Below are 22068 nucleotides of genomic sequence, written 5' to 3'. Positions count from 1 at the left end.
AGGATTATCTAAATTAGGATAACTGAGATAGGTATACTTGTCCACTGTGGGTAGCAGTATTCCTTAGGCTTGGGTTGCAGGCTAAAAGGAGAAAAATGCACTGAGCACAGACTTTCATCTCTCTCTGCTTCCTGACTAGAGATGCGATATGGCCAGCTGCCATTACTACTCTGACATGGTAGGTTGTACTCTGAAACTACAAATCAAAATAAACCTCTTCCCTAACATTGTTTTTGTTAGGGTTTTTATCACAGCAACTGGACAACTAATACACCTATTTCTGATATTTCTAATGTTATCAGAAAATAAACAAGGTTCTGTCTTGTTTGACTAGTTAAAACTATAAAGCCCTAAATCAAGTCATCTGTCATTTCATCTTGTAGTTATATATGTTCTCTGCTCATTAAGATAGATTTCTTTTAAATCTATTCAGGAGAAACCTTTTTTTGTTTTGTTTTTCATTTTATTTTTCAGGAGAAACATTTTTAATCCTTCCAAACAAATGAGATCTAGAGGGATACTTCCCAAATGAAAGAACAGATACATGCTGATTTCATAGCACTCAGAACTTTGGTAAGTAGTGCCCCCTTGTGCAGCTCCAGACCAGCAATAAGAGCTGTCCAGATAGAACTAGAGTGACAAAGGGGAGACCGCAAAACTCAGAACACTGACAAAAGTAGCTTCTGCAATTCTACTACCTAATGAATGTCTGGGTTGTTTGTTTATTTTTCTTTCAATCTCTGACTATTATTTTGTAATCTAAGATATATTCATTATACTTTTAGATGCTTTTTCCATAATAATGTTATTTTTAAGAAAAATAGCCATTTACTTTGGTCATCTTAGTAGCTTCTTTTAGAACTCTCCATTTTTCTGTTTTTAAAATTTAGTGTCCAGAATGATATTCTCAGCATCATCTTTACAATAGTGGAATATGTTTTGGTTTTTGTTTGTTGTGTTTTGGTTTCTGGTTGTGGTTTTTTGTTCATTTGTTTTATTGTTGGTGGTGGTTTTAGTCTGGTTTTATTACCCAGAACCCTTGCTTGTGATGGCTGAACAGCCTAGAAAAATCTGGAGATTTCATGTCCCATGACTCAAGTTGTTGCTTTGCTTTGCTTTGTTTGTGGTATTAAAACCTAGGCCTCACATATGCTGAGCATACTCAGTTAAATCCCCAGCCTGCAGACCATAGTTCTTCCCTTCACTCACTTAAAACAGAGGGGTAATACTTTTGAGTTACTAAAAATCTTAGGGTTCTTTTACTAAAGTAATACAAGTTTAGCTGTGGATAGTAAAGTTTACCTCCTACTTTAGGAAATCTGTTAGATAGGCTTCACTGTTTCCTTAATGGCATGTGTATGTGTGTGTGTGTGTCCTCTAATTAATGTAATTTTGAATTTGATGAACTCCATAGAGAGAGGTCATCAGTAGTCACAAAGAAAAAATAGGAAGGAGAAATGTCTTAACAATGACACCCAACTCAGCATGAACAAATCTTTTGGAGGGCATTAAAGGAACCAGACTTCTGTTAGGCAAAATGAAGTAATAATCTAAAAATTGTATCAAGTCTTGACTATAAACAAAGCAGCTGGCAGAAAATAAATTCAATGCTTCATCAAATAGGTTGGATTTGAGACTACAGGAAATACTTTGTTCTCTAAAAGTAATAATAAAGTTGGAATTGTTCCATTATACTCTGCACACCAGAACCTACTTTATATTCTCTGATAGAGTCCGATAATGATTACTAGTGTTTTTGTTTGGTTGGTTTATTTTTTCGTGATAGGCTTTCTGTGTGTGGCCATGGCTGTCCTAGAACTCAGAGATCCACCTGCCTCTGCTGGAATTAAAGGCATGCGCCACTATGCCTGGCAGTCTCTCATCTGTTAGAATTAATTAGAATATGTTAGGTGTAATTCTGCTAAAATTCTACTTTTGATGCTTTTATTAAAATATGTTAACTGTACTGTTAAAAATATTTGTATTATAGCTACTTCAATTTCTTATCTACCTTCAGTGATCAGGTGAAAAAAAGAGGAAAACTTTTATTTGGCCTCATCCTGGGCCAATGGTCATTTTCTTGTCTGAAATTTTTCCTGAGTATTGTTTTAACATGAAATATAATTTTGCTAAGGTTATTATCTAGATTCTTTTAAAAAAATACTTATTTTACATATGAGTGCTGTATCTGCATGTACACCTTCATGTCAGAAGAGGGCATCAGATCCCAGTACAGAAGGTTGTGAGGCACCATGTGGTTGCTGGGAATTGAACTCAGGACCTCTGGAAGAGCAGACAGTGCTCTTAACCTCTGAGCCATCTCTCCAGCCCTATTATCTAGATTCTTAAAAAATATTTCTTAGTCTGCTAGAGCACTTCAAAGGCTTTTATACATGAAACAAGCATCTTGGCAATGCTGGGTAAGCTCCATAAGTAACAGCGTCAGCTTCATAAGCCTAGTCATTTCCTGAAAACATCAAGAAGCATGTGACACAAACTAAAGACTTCCACAGCTTGAGCTGGATAAGTAATGTGTAAGTCAGCACAAAAACGTACCCGGTTTATAACAAATAAGAAAGCTGTATCACTATTATGGTAGGTCAGACCTCGGCTAAACTGTTTTTTTTCCTGAGAGAAGCTAGAACAGGGAACATATTAAAATCAGAATTTAGAAACACAGGAAGTACAAGTGGGAGGTAGAATTTTTTTTAACTATAAAAACTTTAGTGATGCAAAGGAATTATAGTAACTTTGATTAGGAATAGTCTCTTCTGAGAGAAAGATACTAAAATTCTAGGAATATGAAATATTTTAACTAATATCTTAGTTAAGCTGACTATTGTAATAAAATCACCAAAGCAGCTTGGGGAGGAAAGGGCTTACATCTCCTCAGCACTGTTCACCACTGAAGGAAGGCAGGACAGAACTCCCAACACGGCAGAAACCTGGAGGCAGAGGCTGCTGCAGAGTTCATGAGGGATGCTGCTTACTGGCTTGCTCCCCATGGCTGGCTCCTCATAGCTTGCTCAGCCAGCTTTCATATAGAACATAGGACCACCAGCCCAAGACTAGCACCATGCACTATGAGCTGGGCCTTTCCCCATCAACCACTAATTAAGAAAATGCCTTACAGCTGGATCTTATGGAGGTGTTTTCTCAATTGAGGTCCCCTCCTTTCAGATAACTCTAGCTTATGTCACGTTGACCTAAGACCATCCAGAACAACTAAGTATCTTTCTCAAAAAACAAACAAAATTAATCGTTCTAAGTAACCTGTCATAATCTTAGTACAAATGAATATTCAATTGTTTTCTGTAGCTTTTAAATCTGTAATAAAAACTTTTTGGCTGAAATGTTATCTAACACTTATCTAAACGCTTACGTCTAACACTTATCTAAACGCTTACGCTTGTTAGTCTTAAAATCGGTTCCCTGTTGCGTTCATGCATTTGTTTAGCCAGTTTCTAAGACCGCATGAGTGTTTTCTGATGTGCTTGTCTTTTTACCCCCTCAGTAATCGTGTGGAAGCATGGACTAGAGATGTTGCATTCCTGCTCAGACAAGAAGGCAGGCCCACGGTTACTCTTATCCCTGACAAGAATAGGAGGAGAGTGATGGGAAAGGACTGGCTGACTACGGACACAGCAGTCGACTGGCTAAGACAGGAAGCAGTTAACTGTACCAAGCCATTTGTCCTTTACTTGGGACTGAATTTACCTCACCCTTACCCTTCACCATCTTCAGGAGAAAACTTTGGCGCCTCTACATTTCACACATCCCTTTATTGGCTTGAAAAAGTAAGTGCTGTCTGGGTGCTCAAAAGTAGACACTGATGCTGGGTATGGCAGCACACACCTTTAATCCCGGCACTTGGGGAGGCACAGCAGGAAAGTCTCCATGAGTTCAAGGCCAGTGTGGGCTACAGAGTGAACTCCAGGACAGGCAGGGCCACACAGAGAAACCCTGTCTCTGAAAACCAAAGTGGGGGGAAAGGAGATGCTGACACCATATGCAATGCTACCTGGCATTAGCTCGTGCTTTTATTATTCTTATGGAAAAATTAGGAATTTACACCTTTAAACTAAACCAGTAATGAGTTTGTTAAAAGAATAATATTCTGGAAATAAAATGTTATAATTTGTTAACAGTATAGATTTACATGTGATATGTCTATAAAAAGGAACTGAAAGACATTATCTTTGGATTGTGGGCAGACCTCACTTCCCCCGGTTAAGGATGGCAAAAATAACTATATGGAATGGGGCTGCAAAAAACAATCTTAATTGTCAAAGGAAGAAATTATCATTTCTTTCTAGAACTTTAAAAACACATGTCAAAATATTTAACATTTTGCTTTAGGTATTAAACAGGAATAGCATAATGTATTACTGATGCAAATACAGAAATGCTTGGGATCAGTGTTATAGAAAGAATGCTGAAGACACTGTGAGCAGAGCCCACCTTCCTGTGTGCAGCTGACCTGCAAGCATGGGCACTATTCACACCGCAGGTCAGAGGCTGCACACAGGGAGCCTGGCCCTGCTCACACTGTACCTACTGCGCTTTTTCCATCTTTCTTTTGTTATCCACGTTTGTGAAGTGTCTCATGGATTTATCGCTGGGAGACATCTCTTCTCCTATTGACATCTGAGGAAAGCTTACCAAAATCCCAAACACTCCTCCTCCAGATAGTGTAATGAGGTTTACTCAGCCCACTCCTACTTGGGGAAGTGTTGTGCTTCATAGCCATTCTTTTCAATCATTCTATGTATGAAACATGACATTCACCACAGATACTCATTGGAAGAAATGGATACTATGACTTTGCTAATGTAAAGGTTTGTTTTGTTCTGTTTTTTTCCTTTCCTTTTCAGGTAGCTCATGATGCCATCAAAATCCCAAAGTGGTTGACTTTGTCAGAAATGCACCCTGTGGATTATTACTCCTCCTATACAAAAAACTGCACTGGGAAGTTTACTGAAGAGGAAATTAAGAACATTAGAGCATTTTATTATGCTATGTGTGCTGAGACAGATGCCATGCTAGGTAGGTGGTATAATTAATAAGCAATTACATGAAAAAAAGGATAATATTTTTCCAACAAGTTGTGATTATGCTAGATGGGCTTGCAGGAGCATCTTCAGATACTTCTTAAAGCAGTTGCTTAGATACCTGAGACTTAGAACTTTGAGATTCTTGACTCATAAAAATACATTAATAACAGAATAAAGGGCCCTTTCTATTTTAATTATTCATAAGTTCTCAGATGTGTTCATACATAAAGAGAGTCATAGAAAGCTGTTTTCTATTTGAAGCAAAACACAGTCAGCCTTAAGCAGGTATGTGCGTGGCTGAACACAGGCGTGTGACAGGTGACTGTAAGGCAACTTAGCTCCCAGGAGATGAAAAGCTTCACACTCCAAGAACCTAAGGATTTGCCAAATGGTCCTCAGGGGCCCAGTAGAATGGACACATACAGGAAGTAACAGTAAAAGAATCTCTGATGTTTCACCAAACATTATTCCTCCTCTCCACCCCCCAACCCCCCCAGGCAGTTTCTCTGTGTAGCCTTGGCTGTCCTGGACTCTATTTGTAAGCCAGGCTGACCTTGAACGCAAAGAAATCTGCCTCTGCCTCTGCCTTCTAGAGTGCAGATGTTAATTTCTTACATATGCTTTGTACCATTAGGTGTCAACTAATACTTTTATATAAAGTTAGAAAAAGTCACTTGCTGATAAAAGTCGTAGATAAAATTATCTTTATAAAATCATTCATACATAAATTAAAATTAAAAATTCCAATATGTATCTTATGATTACTGGGAATGTCAGTCTTAGGGGTGGAGCAGGGATAGGTTAAGGTGCTCTGAAAAGAACTTAGCACTCATGTTTGTTTCACACTATCATTTTAAACATGTTTAAAATGCATTCTAGATGCTGGAGAGATAGCTTAATAGTTAAGAGTACTTGGTGTTCCTGTAAAAGACCCATAGGTCAATCTGTAGTTCCAAAATGGCCTACTTTTTAGTGTCAAGTCAGATGGTAAAGAGGTCTATGTACATTCTCTGTATTCTTCTCACTCAGAAAAATCAACAGATGTCCAATCAGCATGTAAAGTATCCTAGAAATAAATGTTAACAATCAGGCTGGAGACAGAGCTCAGCTCTTAAGGTTAAGATGCACAGCCAAGAGGACAAGAAATATATAACACTAATTTATAAGTCAAAATTTGGAAGTTATTGCCTTTAATATGTTAAATAACATAAGCAGATTAAATATGGGCCCACTGATTTCTGAGATCTGTTCATTTTTAGCTAATCTCTTTATTAGTTCAAAGGTAAAACATACTCGCTGTGTGAAAAATATCTTCAGTTTAAATAATTAACACCTCAGTATTTACTGTCATCTCTAATTGGTCTTACTGCACATGTACCAGTATCATTTTAACGTCTCTATTAAAAAACTTTTTAGAGAGAATTCTTTGTTAGTATTTATAGTAGTTTCCACATTTTTCATACCTACAAACAAATTCATTCTCCCTAGAACCTGTAGAGTAAGGCTTACCCCCACCTCATATCCATTTCCTCTGGTGGCTGCAATTACTGGGTGTCCTGACAGTCAGGCTCAAAGTCCTCTCAGACAGGCCTGCCTCCATAACATGACTGTGGAAGAGTTCTCCCTGTTCACATGTACTGCAGTTTCCAGTTCCTACTGAAGAAACCTTGTTTTAAAAACAACAACAACAACAACAAAAAAAAAAAAACCAACAGTATTTGGATGAGGTTATTTTCACAACATTGTGTCACTTACTTTGCTACATTTTAAGATAGAACACAACTGCCTTGGTGAAATGTCAGCAGCATCTTTCTATACATGAAAAACCTTTGAGGACAAACAGCCAATGTTATTAGTACTCACTGAGGAAATAGAATATAGCAGAAAGAAAAAAAGGAAGCCATGTGGATAAGTTACCTAAATAATCAGTATAAATATGGGAAAGTAAAAGGAATTTTCAAGATCTCAGTGTGTGTGAGAGACAGAGAGAAAGAGAGAGAGAGATGGAGAAAGAGAGGCAGGCAGACAGACAGAGACAAGGGTGGGAGAGTGTTTCATGTTGTCCAGACTAACCTTGAATCCACTATATAGCTGAGGCTGACCTTGAATTCCTGATTCTTCTGATACTATCTCCTGATACTATCTCCTAAGTATTAGCATTAGTACACCCCACCGCTCCCTCGTAATGACAGTAATATTTGTTTCTTTAGCCGTAACTTTCCCTGACTGTTTAGTTGTATGTTAGGGTTATTTTTATAAAACTGTGTCTCTTAGTCTTTCTCTTAACCTGGCTATCAAATAATTGAGACCCTTTTATATTTGTTTAGTAATAAGCTTCACAACATAATAACTGGGCAGTTATTACTCTATTATCAACCCTCTAAGCTAATCTGGTTTCCTCCCAGCATACATTCCAGAAATACTTGCACTTTGTATCTTTGTTTGAGCTCCTTCTCTCGGTGTTTCCTGGATCTCTGTCATGGCTGAATCCCCTGGCTGAATCCCCTACTTCCTCTTCTAACTCCTCCTCCTCTGGCTGGCAGGAAGTCCAGCCCTATTCTCTTTCCTGTTCAGCAATTGGCTGTAAGCTGCTTTGTTGACATATCGGGACAATTGGGGAGCAGTGTTTACACAACATTTATTTCATTGATATTTCCTGAATGAACTGGGGAATGTCTCATCTGCATCCTCAGACTGCTTTCAGAAGTTGCAAGTACATCTTCTAGAGTGAAATGCTGTGCACTGGATACTGCTGTAGGTAGTGAGTACAACTCTTGAAGTGTCTGAGTGGAAAAGGAAATTAGCAGATGCTGACTAGCGGAACAAATGTAAATGTGATGTAAACAGTGGAAGGCATGGACAAAAGGAATGGTGAGACTGGTGTGCTAACTCGGAAGATGTAAGTAGATGCTTCTGAGGAAGTGGTTTGTGAACCAGAACTGAGAAAAAGCCAGCCATGTAAAAAGCAAAAAAGATATTGTAGCCAGATTCGGCAGGAAATATAAAGGCCTCAGGATAGAGAAGTAATTGTAATGTCTTTAATATGTTATTTCTTTTTTAGAGAGAGGGGGGAATTAGATGTTTTAAATATACTTTATACTTTTAACTCTATATACTTTATAATATATAATTTTTCATTCATGAACATTAAGAAAGAAGTACATAGAGAGAAAGTTGCATCCCAGAGCACAGATGTGGGTTTCATAAAGAACAGTCAAGAGTTAATATATTCTTAATAATATTCAGTATAGAGCCCAGCAGAGTACCTGATAGTCAGAGGTTCATCGAACAAACACAAGGCAGCCAGCAAGATGGCGCAGCAGGTGAAGTGCTTGTCACCAGCCACATAGAAGAAAGAAGACCAGACATCTGAAGGTGTCCTCTGACCTCCACCCTAGTGCTATGGCTCATGTGTGCATACAGACATATATGCATATATGATAAACATATAGAAATAGATAGACACCACGGTTTAAAGTATATGACTGCAGTTGTAAACAAACCACACCTCAGGAAGCTTGGGGAACAGAGTGATTAGGTGTGGAAGAGCAGAGAAGGCTTCACCAGCTAATGATTGAGCCTGCTCATCAAAGAAGAGTGAAATTGTGACAGGAAGGGAGGAGAAAGGGCATTCAACATAGAGGCAAAAAGGCATAAACTATGCCACTCTTTAGGGTATACTATGTGGTCTAAGACTGCTAGATTTACCAGACAGTAGAGGATCCTAAGTATATAGAGTAGATGAAGAACTTGTGTGTCCTGCCAAAGAATTAGACAGTGGGAAGCTGTAGAATGTTAAAGCCTCAGGCTATGCCACACTGAACATGCCCAGTATAATCTGGAGTTTTAATTAGACTTGTGACAAGACTTGTGACAGATCTTTTAGAAATAAGGCATCCACCAGAGTGGTCAAGGCATACTATTGAGGGAAAGAGGAGCGGGGTGGGGAAAAGAAGACCTGATTAATAAGCAGTTCCTTAACTCTGTAGAGCCTTGGTCCTCCACGTTGACTGGACCTTCAAATGTGTCTTTGTGCACCTTAGATTCAAGATCTACCAAAATAAAATTTCTCCTGTCTGCACTATGCTTTATTGTGATTCTCATAATTTCAATGGCAGCAGCTTTCATGGGCAAAGGCTCTCGGTATGTTACTGCTCTGTTATCCCTATGGCAAGCCTTGTGCTATCTGTGTGGCTCACCTTTCTCTGAGACAGCTTTAGGCACATGAAGTGACAGTTGCATAGGGGCAAGGAGAAAAGGTAGCAGGAATTGTGGGTCAGTAGTGCAAACTAGGTTTTACTGAGATGGTAAGTATCCCAACAAACTGAGTGCAGTTGTTTAAAATTAGTGTGATAGACTGACATATGAACTAAAGCTAATCTGAAGATCTATCTTGATTTTACAATAGGTGAAATTATTTTGGCTCTTCACAAGTTAGATCTCCTTCAGAAAACTATTGTTATATATACTTCAGACCATGGAGAGATGGCCATGGAACACCGCCAGTTTTATAAAATGAGTATGTATGAAGCTAGTGCCCATGTTCCTCTTTTGATGATGGGACCAGGAATTAAGGCCAACCTACAAGTACCAAATTTTGTTTCTCTTGTGGATATTTACCCTACTATGCTTGGTAAGTACTGTGCTTGGTAAGTGATTGTGGAGATATTTATTTGTAATGCTGGGGGGAAAAAAACAAACAGAAGTACTCAGAATCTTCCTAAATTGAGCGTCTCTCTGTGTCAGATTCATACTCTGAAGAGCAAGGACAATGGCCCTCGGGTTCCTATGGCCTTCATCCACTTTGGTCATTCTCTCTTCAAAAGAATCACAATTAGGATATGACTATAAATTAAGACACTTTGAGTAAATACTATTTATATTATTATGAAAAATAACTTTATGTTATTTTATAACATAAAGTTATAATATATATTATATATATGTATATATATAATATACACAATATTCAACTCTACCACTACCTCCCTAAAATATAAGTTTTTCCACTATAGAATCTTCTATCCACTTTTTACAAGAGGCATTAGTTACTTTTCTGTTGCTGAGACAAAGCACCATGGCCAAGGCTACTTTCAAAAGAAAACATTAATTGGCTTATGTTTTCAGAGGGTGAGAGTCTATGATGGTGGAGTAAAAGCACAGTGAAGTGGCAGGAACAGCTGAGACATCTTGATCTACATCCATAAGGCAGAAAGAGCCTGCCACTGGTTGGTTTTTTGAGATAGGGTTTCTCTGTATACAGGAACTTGCTCTATAAACCAGGCTGGCCTCACATAAAGTAATTTTGACTGTGGGCCTTATGTGCCAAGTATTGTTTTCAAATTTTAACTTTTGGTTCATTCACCGAAAATGGACATTTAAGGTAGAAGTACTATTATACTTCTTGTAGAAATGAGGAAATAGCCAAAGGAGTTACTAACTCACTCAAGGTAACAAGGTTCACAGAGTGAGCACCTCAGTGTAGGCAGTCAGGTTACAAATCCATGTATTATCTCTAGTCTGCAATACTTAGTGGTGAGGAAATATAAATGTTTCTAAATGATCACATAACTCCAGAAGTAGTGAAGGAAAAACAACAACAAAAAGACCACTTTACTTCTGTTCCAAAGACATTGCTGGGATTGCTGTGCCTCAGACCCTAAGTGGATACTCTTTGTTGACGCTGTCATCAGAAGCATCTACAAGTGAGCAGACATTCCAAACCCACCGTCCACCTTGGATTCTGAGTGAGTTCCATGGATGCAATGCAAATGCTTCCACCTACATGCTCCGAACTGACCGCTGGAAGTACATCGCCTACTCTGATGGTGTGTCAGTGCAGCCTCAGCTGTTTGGTGAGCTTCTTGATATAGTTTAAGTGGCGGGAGCTGCTCAAGAGCTTCAGGAATCGTTTTTAAAATAAATGAGTACCTGTTGCCTCTCATGCTGGGATAGGCTACAGTGGTTCAGCCTCATGTTAGAGTAAGTGTTTACATCTAGCCTCTTTATAAATCCACATGTACTGTGTAGCCTGTGACCGCTGATGGTAAAGAGTGTTTAGTGGTATGAATTGTCAGTGTTCAGCTAATAAAAGAGGAGCAGCTTCTTCACACATCAGCACCTGAAACCAGAGACAGCATAGTGAGGCCTGCTACCCAGGGCTCATTCAACCCTGCTTCCTGGTAGGATCTCCCAATACTTGTTTTGTTTCACCAGTCAATACCTCGAGTGTAATGATACACCTAGGTTTCATCGACTCTAAATGATTATTGCCTCACTCTTGGGACATCCGTACGTTCTCAATACGTTATTTGAGGCTCACCACAGCCTTATGGGATTGAGTCATTCTCTTAGTTTTACAGAGAAGAAAAGTGGTGTCAGAGAAAGTCTGCTACCTGTGCAGGGCCTCAGAACTAGGAAGTTATAAAACTAAAAGTTCAGCATGGGCCCAACTGCAAACCCCTGGTTCCTTCCACTGTATGAAAATACGTTCTAGCATAACTCTCTGTGAATTTATTTCTAAACAGCATTTTTTGATTTAGAGTGTTTCTTTTGTCCCAGGTTGTACATAAAACAGGTGTCAAGGCCATTTTTAATATTTATTGCTTCTTAAGTTTGCATCATAGTTACAAATAATAAAATTATTAGCTACAAATAATTCTTTAGGTCCAAACTTCCTTAAGCAGGGATTCCTGGTTTCCAGTGGAGCAACTCATATATATTAGACATTGTTAAATGGAACTCACAGATGTTGTTAAATGAAATCCACAGAGCTCCTCCACCAAGCCCAGCAAACCTAACCACATCCAAACAGTCCCTGGAGCTTAGTGCCATGTAATCAAGCAATCTTTCACAACAGCTAATCCTAAAGGCTCATCCTAGCTCTCTATAAGGATTCCCCCCCCCTGTTTGACCATTGATGAAAAGTAGTATTACAATCTGCTGTCTGTTCCTAGCTTCTGATCTCGTCATCCTTTCTCAACTTGAAAAGCTGTTGGTGGTTTTCCTCCCAGCCCCGACCTCCAGCAATAACGAATCATGAGACTCAAAATAGTTTTACAGTTACCTAGGCCATATAGCTAGGCTCTTCTCTGACTAGCTCATAACTTTAAATAGGCTGTTAAACTAATCTACGTTTTGCCACATAACTGGTTACCTCTGCTCAGGTACTATGCTTCTGTCCTCCTCCCATCTTGTCGGATGCATCTCCTGTGCCTGCTCTCTCCCATAATCCTTTCTGCCTGCCAGATATAACACCTCCTATTTCCTGCCTAAGTGATAGGCCATCAGATTTTTTAAATAACAGGCGATGCATCCATAAAATACACAAATATTCTCTCAACAAAAAGCCTTCCTCCTCTCTTCCCTTCTCCTCCCACCTCAGCTCATCACAACACTTTGTCTTTAATTAGATTAATGAGTTACTAAATTACTAAAGAAAATCCATTTACATCTTTACAGTTGGTGAAAATTTTCTCTTTACAACATTCTGTAAAAGACAAATGTGACTGAAGGGTCATAGGTGCACCAACTATGATAGTATTGTCTAGCATTTATTTACAGACTGCTCTTTACTAAAGAGGTGCTATCTTTAGCTAGCTAGTAAAGTTACATATGCCTCAGGCATCTCCTGACCAGTGTACCCAAACAGCCCCGTACAGACTTTTCCCCACTCAGTTTTCCTTATTCTCTGAAGTTAATGCTCATGAGTCTTTGACTTGCTGTTTATCCAGTAGAATTGGTATTCTAAATTACATCCTCTGTGTTCCCATCCCATGTAAAAGAACATGTGTGGATCTGAAACATTATTGAGAATATTGTCATCATTTCTCACTGGTTTTGGTTGAGAAAAGTAGTTATTTTTGTGTCGTATTGCTCAAATGGACAGTATTGATTAGTGTAACTTTGAGAATTCTAAACAACAGGCTGCTTTAAAAAAAATAAGATTTAGTAAAAAAAAACAAACAGGGTTTACTCGTATGAGGAATTGTTAAACTGAGAAATGTAAAAGTGGTTATAATTAAGGCATTTATAAGTATAATTGTTAAGATCAAGAAACAGGAAAAGTTTATTCTAAGCCAGCTTACTAAAAATTATGAGGATTTGGCTATTTTTGGCATCAAAGAGTACATAAGCAAAAAAAAAAAAAAAAAGTGGGATGGCAGGATGATGGCAAAAAGATATTTGGTCATTCATTAACAGGAGTGCTGTTTGGTATATTATCCCTAGCCATTGCTTGCTTGGCGATCATTGGCCTAAGATGGCTGTGAGTAATCAAGACATGTAGTGTCAGGGGGACATGGTTGTGTATGTGGTGTGCTGCTAAATGAAAGGTCAGTGTGTGGCATGTGAATGCATACTGCCCCTCTTATACTAAGAAAGGAAAAGGAAAATAAATCCTAATACATTATCTGTCGCAATGAGTCTAAAAAATGATTTGAGTGTGTAACTACTTTATTTCTTTTCTTTCAGATCTTTCCTCAGATCCAGATGAGCTAACAAACGTTGCTACAGATTTTCCAGAAATTACTCGTTCTTTGGACCAGAAGCTTCGTTCTGTTGTAAACTACTCTAAAGTGACTGCTTCTGTCCATCAATACAATAGAGAGCAGTTTATGTTGTGGAAACAAAGCGTAGGACAGAATTACTCAAATGTTATTGCACACCTTAGGTGGCATCAAGATTGGCAAAAAGAACCCAGGAAGTATGAAAAAGCAATCGAACAGTGGCTCACTGCCGACTCAGGAGCAGTAGACTGTTGGGGTACACTGTGTGAAGGGTGGAACTTCTGAGAGAGAGAGAGAGAGAGAGAGAGAGAGAGAGAGAGAGAGAGAGAGAGAACGAACAGAGATATGCTGGGAGAGGAAGGCAAACGCAGGAGACTCACCAGTGGGCACGGAGGTTAGTGAACTGACTGCAGCAAAGCAGAGAGGTAGTGCTAGCCGCATGACCTGACATAATGCAGGATAAGTCGGGTTAAGCGAGAAAGCTATCTGGAGTCTGCCCAGCAAAAGGCCTAAGCATTAAAGAATATTAAAAGATTCCATGTCATCATTTTACTGCCAGGATGTCCAAGAGAGTTTGCTGTAATAGACAATAATAAAACTTTCTCATTATCTACATGAATATGTAGATAAATATTAAACTGAAACAGCTTTAGCAATTGCTAATTTTACTTACTTTGAAATATGTACTATATCTTAAGTGCCAGTGATTACAGAACTACGTATTTTCAAAACTGGTTGTACTAAGATTTTATTGTTTCAGATCTCTGACAGTTTAATGACAGAAGTATTTAAAGGATAAAAGCAAGCATTCTTGTTGTTTCTCTGGGCAATGTAGAATATGAACTATTTTTAACAACTGTTGGTTATCACTTATGATGCTTCATGATTTATTTGTTGCTGATGTAACTCTTTGGATGTACTTAATGTTAGAACTATTTAATGGGACTTAGACTGTGGGCATAGCTGCGTTTATTTCTTTTGTTTTAAAAAAAAAAAGATTATCTGCAAAAGGTAAAGCTTCAAAAGGCAGAACAAGACGCCTCCTTCCTTTCTCAGTCAGCTTCCTCTCAAGGGCATATGACTCCCGTTACTTATATCATTTTGTGGACTCGCTGTATATTTGCCACCAACCAAATTAATATATTCTTTACACACAATGCAGGCATACTCACAATTGGTAATATGCTGTTTATAGTGTTTCTTCTCACATATTGTGATTTGGCTTACTATTTTCAATTAACAATGGATGCTGAGAAGTAAAATTGCTGAGCAAAAATCTATAAAATTCTACAGATTTTCCCCGAGTTACTTCTAAAGCAGTTCTAGTAGTTGTCCTTCCCACCAGAAATGCACGCCCACACCTCTCAGGCCAATAAAGAGCACATAAAACAAAGATATTTTACCTTTATTAGTTGTGAGTGCTGACATTTTTTTCATACATCTAGTAAGCACTAGACTTTCCAACAGGATGACCTTTTCTATGTCAATTATTGGCTATTTTCTCTATTGGTTGTTAGCCTTGTCTTTCTGTTACATGCATGCTTTAGACAGTATTAGCCTTGTGAAAAATGAAAGAGGAAAAAAAAGGGCTAAAAAAGGGGGGGGTAGAGATTGTTTAGTGGTTAAGAACACTTGCTACTCAACCCGAGAACTCAGATTCAATCACTGGCACCCACATGGTGGCTCACAACTTGTCTGTAACACCAGTTCAGGGGAGCCAGTACCCTTTTCTGGCTTCTGGGGGCCCCAAGCAAACATGTATGTAATGCCCAGACATAAATATGGACCAAACACCCATGCACAGAAAATTTTTAAAAATAAGCAAGCAAACATTTTTAAAAGTACAAGAATATTTTTCCTAGTTTATCTTTTGATACTGACCTAGAATTTTTTACATCTAGAAATTTGTATTTTCTTGTAACATATTTATAAATCTTTGTATCAAATAAAGATTATGATTTTTAAAATTAAAATTTTTAAAATTATGATTTTAAAATGAATCTTTGTTTTGTGGTTTTTAAACTATGGACCTTTTATTTAGTAACTGTATCTTCTCGTACTGCATTTCATTATATCACATCTTAGGTTAAATGCATCATCTTTCCCTCCACTGATTTGACTGAGCCAAGGCCCCATCCAGATGTCCTTCCTGAGTCCTCTGCTTCTCACAGTCTGTCCTGTTGATCTGGGGCCCAGTGCCTCATGGACTAGTCTCTTGTGTCCCAGCCAGTCTTGTTACTATTTCCATACAAATTTGGAATTATCAAAGTTTGTTAATTATCACAGTGGCTGTCTGGTGACTCTACTGGGTGTCTCGGATCCCCCACCCACCTCTCTCTCTGACAGGATCTCACTATGTAGCTCTTGCTGGCCTGGAGCTCGCTATTCACTCACAAGTTCTTTTTTTGTTTTCTTTTGGTTGTTTTATTTTGTTTTGTTTTGTTTTGTTTTTGTTTCCAGACATGGTTTCTCTCTGTAGGCTTCGCTGTCCTTTACTCACTTTGTAGACCAGGCTGGCTTTGAACTGGCATAGATCCACCTGCCTCTGCCTCCCAAGTGTTGGGATTAAAGGTGTACACCACAAATTCTTGTTGGGGGTTGGCTGCGGTGTGTTGCTGGCCCCAAAGATCTTGTTCCTGCTCAGAAAAGCACAATCTTATGTAAACCTATCCTTGTTGTGTAAATCTGCCTAAGTCATATCTGGTTGATATAATATATTGATTAAACAGCCTGTATCTGGGCAGAGCAGAAAGAAGTAGGCATGGCTAAGGTTCCTGGGCTTGGAGAGGACAGGAGAATCGTGGGAGACAGATGGAGGGGAAGCGAGGAGAAAGAAGGACACCATGATGGGTTAATGTGGAGAAAAGGGGCCAAGAGGAAGGACTCCACTAATGGCATGGAAAGGCCCAGATGAATACAAGCAAGAACCATGGAATTATGGATGGAAGGTAAACCAGATGAGGAGGATTAGTGGATGGGGTTTGGGAGATGGATGGTGAGGTTATTGAGCCAGCGTAGGTGGAAGATCTGTCTAGCCCCAGGTAAATCAGGCATTTATAAAATCTAACAGGTGTCTGGGTCTTATTATTTGTGATAGCTGGTTAAATAATACCACAGGACTAATAATAAGCGCTATAAAGCTCAACACTTTTTTTTTATTATTTACTACAAGAAATTCTTGATAGTACTATCTGGAGCCTCTGGCAGGCTTGGAAGCTGATAAGTCAGTATCATTAGAAGGTGGTTTTGCTTCACTTTTCCTTTCACATGATAAATACTGCTGCTCCCAGCCAAACAGCATCTGACGTGAGGTATCCTCACAGAGAGCAAGAGTCACAGCAAAATCCTTTGTCACCATGATTGCCTTTATGGTCATGAGAAAGATGCATGATATTATGCTTTGATGTTGCCAGATGCTTTACCAAGCTGGAATGTAAAGATATTGACCCCAGCAGGGCTACCTTGGAAGGGATGGACATCTCCAGCTGTTCATTGCTTTCTGGTTTCCAGTCTCCTCCTTTCAGCAATTGTTTGTAAATTGTAACAGCACCCTGGGCCCATCCAAAAGCTAGCCTCTTCTGTGATAGCTATTAGCATGTGTGACTATACTTAACCCCTTCCAAGTTCTGATCACTCCTTTGATTCTGCAGTTAGGAGTCAAATGGGTAGAAATTAATAGCCCTGGGAAACTGAGTCAGATGGGGGAAAAATATAACATACCAGATTAAAGGTGCCCGTCAAATATTAGTTTGGATTGTAAGAGACCTCAGTGGAGGCTCTGCAAGCAGGGTACAGGATAAAATTTCTCCACCAAAGCAAAAGAACATATCTCTCAACCAGCTGGGCAGGGAATTATTCCATGCTGCTGCTGCTGTTTGCTTGCTTCTCGCTTCTCACATATATGAAACCCTAGATCCAATTCCCAGCATTTCCTGTCCCCCAAAAGGGCCAATACACATCCTTATACCCTGGTCACTGCTTCAGTGCCATTGCCAATGCCAGGTAGTAGGTGATGTCAGAAAAGAAGAACACAGATGTGGGGAGAAGGCCAAGGTCAGCCCATCCCACCGTTACTCCATCACAACTGATTCTGGAAGCCTGAGCAGCTGTTGCTGCCATGTTCCCTAGAAAACAACTATTTTTTAAAGTCAGTATCTTATCCAGTCTTTCTAAAATTCAGTGGAATGAAGTTTTGGTGGTAGAATTTTGCTTTGTACCTTATGAGAACATTCCGACAAACTGTAGAATTACTTTGAGAAATAACTGAACTAACATTTGGTTGGGGAGACACTGGCTGTAGGTAATGCTCAGAGAGAAAAGACTGGACCACTGGGTACAGTTTTTCTGTACCCAGAAAAATACCTTGGACAAACCCTGTGGAAGGAGTGTGAAAATGAAATCAGGACTAAAATTCTCCATTGTTGGCATTCTACCTCTTCCTGCAACGTCCCAGCAAAGAAAGACATCATCACAGACACACTCTCTGATCCTGCTGGGGCTCCTCTAGAAGACAATGCACCAATATGAAAGGCATCTTATATGATACATGAATAGTGAAGCCTGGAACTTTGCTCAAATTTATCTTACGTGCATTATATATTCACCAAAATATAGTCACTGGACACATTTACTGGTTATCTGCCATGTATCCGGAACAGCATGAGGCACTGGACGTATAATGAAAATAACAAATATCTACAATCAAAATGATGGACCTTAGAGAATCGGATTCCTAGAGCAAGAAGCAGGGAAGGATCCCACCAAGCCCTCCCCGCTCATGCACCTGCGGGATGCAAACACTGCTAGAGCCTGGGAAGCAGCAGCAGACACCCACACCTCCCTGGCCCATGACCAGGAAGTAGGAGCAATTCTGCTTTCACCATGATTAATGTGATGGGTGCACAAAAGACAAATAGAGGCTTCCAACGCGAAAGCTGAAATGTGTTTGTGAGGTAGGGCTAAACGCAGCAGCATTAAAGCTAAACCATTTCCTGTGAGCTGATTTCTTTTTTAAAAATTGGCCACGGTATCATTTTCTTAGTCACCTTTTCTCTGGGCTTATCGGAGGCGTAGTCCCTCCTAGCAACCTCCCATCTGCTGGAAAACAGAATCCGGGGAAAGAGGAGCCTGCCTGCATGACACATCCCTCACTGGACTGAAATACCAGGGGGCTTCAATGCATGAACCACCATTTGTATAAAAACCTGTTAGGGCCCTCCTCAGACTGGCAAAATGAGTTTGAGAGTGGAGAGCCGCTGCCGTGCTCTGCTTCTAGTAATGAGAGTATTGGAAAGCATCTGCAAACCTCTGCTGCTCCTAATTGCCAGGCAACAGTACGACTAAACCGCTCTCACTGCAAGCAGAAGAAGGTATAACCTCATCAGAGATTTACCTAACACCTGCTCAGAAACCAGTCAGGAACGTTAGAGGTGGGGAGTAGCTCTGTGGCGGACTGCTTGCCTCGCTGACCCTCTGGGAGAAATGGGAGAACCCTGCCGGGTTTCTCGCGCGCTTATGTTGCTCAAGCTAGTGCAGACTGTGGCATTACAAAATGTCTTTTTGCTTTTCCTTTTTTTTTTTTAATCAAAAGTAGTATCTGTATCTTTGTTCCTTCTAACAATCACAGTTAATTGGTGGGGGAGGGGTGCACTCTCAGGCAGGAGTTTCCTATCTCTTCTATTGCTTCTGAGTTAACATTAATTAGCCTTTGCAGTGGTCACACACACAACTTTTTTGTCTGGCCATAGACCCACAGGGCACGGTTTTCGGAGCCCAGGGGTCCACCGAGCCCGCTTGGGGCGGCCCAATGGATTAGACGAGGTTCTGCTGGGATTGGGGGAGGGGGCGAGATGCGGAGAAGGTGGAGAACAGGATCATGTGTGTTCCTCGAATGTACAACCCACATTTGAGTGACAAATGACGAGGGCAGCCTATAAAAACAACTAAGCGCAAAGCTACCCGAACCCATCTCGCCCTGGATGCGTGCGCTTTTTCAACTAACTTTGGGAAGTCGCAGAGGCCCAGCGGTGGCCCCCACCCCCTCGCCTCCTCTTTGGTATTTTGGGGGAGTACAGCCCTCAGCGTTACCTCTCCTTCTTCCGGACTAAGGATGGAGGAGGATTCCTTCAGCCCCTCGGCTCTGCCTCCCGCCTCCAACCTCTCCATACCTATTCTGCCGAGCTGGGGTCTCAACCTGACTTCGGGGCAGGGAGCCTCTGTCCCGGGACCTCAGTCTCCGCCACGCGGGCCACTCAGCCACCGGATCCACCTGGTCTTCATAGGGATCATCCTGGTGGCCGCGGTGGCGGGCAACACCACGGTGCTGTGCCGCCTGTGTGGCGGCGGCAGCCGGCTCTGGCCGGGTCCCAAGCGTCGCCAGATGGACTTCCTGCTGGTGCAGCTGGCGGCGGCCGACCTGTACGCGTGCGGGGGCACCGCGCTGTCGCAGCTGGCCTGGGGGCTGCTGGGCGACCGGCGCCCGGCGCTCGGCGACCTGGCCTGCCGCCTCTCGCAGCTGCTGCAGGCGTCGGGGCGGGGCGCCTCCGCCCACCTGGTGGCCCTCATCGCCCTCGAGCGCCAGCTCGCGGTGCGCCGTCCGCAGGGCCCGCGGCTGTCGGCGCGCGCCCTGGCCGCCCTGGGCTGGCTGCTGGCGCTGCTGCTGGCGCTGCCGCCGGCCTTCGTGGTGCGCTGGGGCGCTCCGCCGTCTCCGGCTGCCAGCGCCTGGCTCGGGGAGCGTCGCTGCATGGGCATCTTCGCGCCCCTGCCGCGCTGGCACCTGCAGGTCTACGCGACCTACGAGGCTTTCGTGGGCTTCGCCGCGCCGGCCGCTATCATGGGCGTCTCTTGCGGCCACCTGCTGTGTGTGTGGTGGCAGCGCGGGTCTCAAGCTGCCGGGGCAAGGGCGCCCTGGCCGGCTAGCCCAGCCCGAGGCCCCTTGCCCAACGCGCTGCCCCACGCCAAGGTGCAGAGCCTCAAGATGAGCCTGGCGCTGGTGCTTCTCTTCGTGGGCTGCGAGCTGCCCTACTTCGCTGCCCGCTTGGCGGCCGCCTGGTCGTCGGGACCCGCGGGTGACTGGGAGGGAGAGGGCCTGGTGGTGGCGATGGGCGTCGTAGAGGTGGCCAACAGTGCCCTCAACCCTTACGTCTACCTCTTCTTCCAGGCAGGCGACTGCCGGTTCTGGCGGCGGCTGCGGAGGTGCCTGGGAGTTGTGTGCTGCCAGCGGGAGGGAGAAGGCGAGACCAGCGATGGGGCTGGGGACCACCAGGCCCTCCACCGCTACCGCTGGCCCCACCCCCATTATCACCACGCCCGGAGGGAGGAGCGGGACCAGGGCTGCCTGCGCCCACCTCCGCCCCGTCCCAGACCTCCGCCCTGCTCCTGCGAAAGTGCCTTCTAGGAGCTGCTGCACAGACATTTGTCACTTGTCACTGTGGCACAGTCTCCAGGCAACACTGGGCGTAAGGGGTCTGCCTAGATCACAAAGAGTCGATCTGTCTCCAGGACCCCTGAACCTGTCTGCTTCCTCCATGTTGTCTGTCGTACGTCCATTTAATAAGAACAGGTCTTTCACATCCAGTTTGTTCTCTTCCCTCCAGTTCCTCTCATATTGCCCATTTGGAGGCCAAACTCCTGGAAAGTTGTTAAAGACCATGCAAGATCTAGAGTTATAATTTTTGCAATTCTCTTTTATACTCCCATTGTGTTCTAGATAAGACCAGCTACTTTAACCAACTTGGCAAATTTTCCTTCGCTGCTGTGTTATGATTTTTGTTAATTTTGAATTGTGCTTAACTCAAGTGCATCTTTGGCAAGCAGCAAATTTGCTGTTCTTTCTGAGAGGATAATCCCCATAAGGCTCTTCCTGGGAGACTAGGAGTCCTACTAGCGATGCTGTAGAAAAGTAATCATTCTGACACTTCAGAGACATAGCATTTGAAAAATAAAAACATTTCCCACAGAGCAGCTAGAACATTTTTTTTAACATGGTAATGTGTTTTCTGGGGAGAAAATCGGTGTGGCTTTTGTTTCCAGTGAAATGTCCATAGAACAGAAACTGAGAGTGCAGGAGGAGAGCATCAAGCTTCCCTTAGTCCTTCCCAGTGTGCCTTGTTCTGTAGGACACAGCTCTTGTGCCCAGACCAGCTTCTAAGTCTGTCCAAATTGAACTTCTAAGGGCAAAGCCTTGGGCAAAGTAGACAAGGAAAATGGTAAGGCAACATGCCAGGGTGGGGCTCACTGTTCAAGTGTCAAGGAGATCTACGGGAGAAAGCAGGTGCCCTGCTGAGGTGAGCAGAACTACATAAAAACAAACCCGGCAGGTGCAGAGGCCCTGCCTACAACCCCAGCACTCTCAAGCAGAACCGTTAGCTTGCAGACTCCATAGTGAGTTCCCGAATAGTCTGGGCTACCCTGTCTCAAACAAAACAAAACAATGCCTGGCTTATTCATGTGGACTGGACAGAACTAAATCAGGAAACAGTTGATGCGTGAGCCCCTCTTAACTGTCC

The 22068-nt window shown here is 42.0% G+C and overlaps 3 protein-coding genes and 1 pseudogene across 6 annotated transcripts in view; 2 read left to right on the top strand and 2 right to left on the bottom strand.

Annotated features, from left to right (window-relative positions):
* The window catches only part of Skic3 (SKI3 subunit of superkiller complex), a 112435-nt gene extending 105525 nt beyond the window's left edge, over positions 1 to 6910 (bottom strand). Inside the window, exons 1-2 of one of the 3 annotated variants that reach the window (XM_060383584.1) lie at positions 6810 to 6910; positions 6564 to 6710 (exon numbers count right to left, since the gene is read on the bottom strand). The gene's annotated coding sequence lies outside the window, so the exon portion shown is untranslated. The remainder of the gene's footprint in view (positions 1 to 6563; positions 6711 to 6809) is intronic. The other 2 variants (XM_060383582.1, XM_060383583.1) reach the window with 2 other exon arrangements.
* Arsk (arylsulfatase family member K) overlaps positions 1 to 15561 on the top strand; it is a 30466-nt gene extending 14905 nt beyond the window's left edge. The window contains exons 4-8 of the mRNA XM_021626984.2: positions 3515 to 3797; positions 4875 to 5046; positions 9463 to 9687; positions 10685 to 10909; positions 13527 to 15561. Coding sequence (XP_021482659.1) covers positions 3515 to 3797; positions 4875 to 5046; positions 9463 to 9687; positions 10685 to 10909; positions 13527 to 13846 — 1225 coding nt within the window. The 3' untranslated portion in view covers positions 13847 to 15561. The remainder of the gene's footprint in view (positions 1 to 3514; positions 3798 to 4874; positions 5047 to 9462; positions 9688 to 10684; positions 10910 to 13526) is intronic.
* Positions 15562 to 16748: 1187 nt separating this feature from the next.
* LOC110540171 (trimeric intracellular cation channel type B-like) lies at positions 16749 to 17640 on the bottom strand (annotated as a pseudogene).
* Positions 17641 to 19405: 1765 nt separating this feature from the next.
* Gpr150 (G protein-coupled receptor 150) lies at positions 19406 to 21554 on the top strand. Of its 2 annotated transcripts, XM_060383586.1 has the most exons (2): positions 19406 to 20628; positions 20721 to 21551. In XM_060383586.1, exons 1-2 carry the CDS (start codon positions 19671 to 19673, stop codon positions 21020 to 21022), a joined length of 1260 nt encoding a protein of 419 aa, XP_060239569.1. In that variant the 5' UTR covers positions 19406 to 19670; the 3' UTR covers positions 21023 to 21551. The 2 variants fall into 2 exon arrangements, with proteins under 2 accessions (XP_060239569.1, XP_021482661.1); XM_021626986.2 differs by having other exon boundaries at positions 19406 to 21554.
* The last annotated feature ends 514 nt before the right edge of the window (positions 21555 to 22068 follow it).

Source organism: Meriones unguiculatus, chromosome 5 (assembly GCF_030254825.1).
Source record: "Meriones unguiculatus strain TT.TT164.6M chromosome 5, Bangor_MerUng_6.1, whole genome shotgun sequence".
Lineage (NCBI taxonomy): Eukaryota > Metazoa > Chordata > Mammalia > Rodentia > Muridae > Meriones > Meriones unguiculatus.
The sequence above is the reverse complement of the archived record's forward strand: the minus strand, read 5'-3'. Positions and strand labels throughout refer to the sequence as shown.

Excerpts from the sequence above, each read along its gene's own strand:
- Gpr150 (XM_021626986.2), top strand. The coding sequence starts at position 19,671 with ATGGAGGAGGATTCCTTCAGCCCCTCGGCTCTGCCTCCCGCCTCCAAC.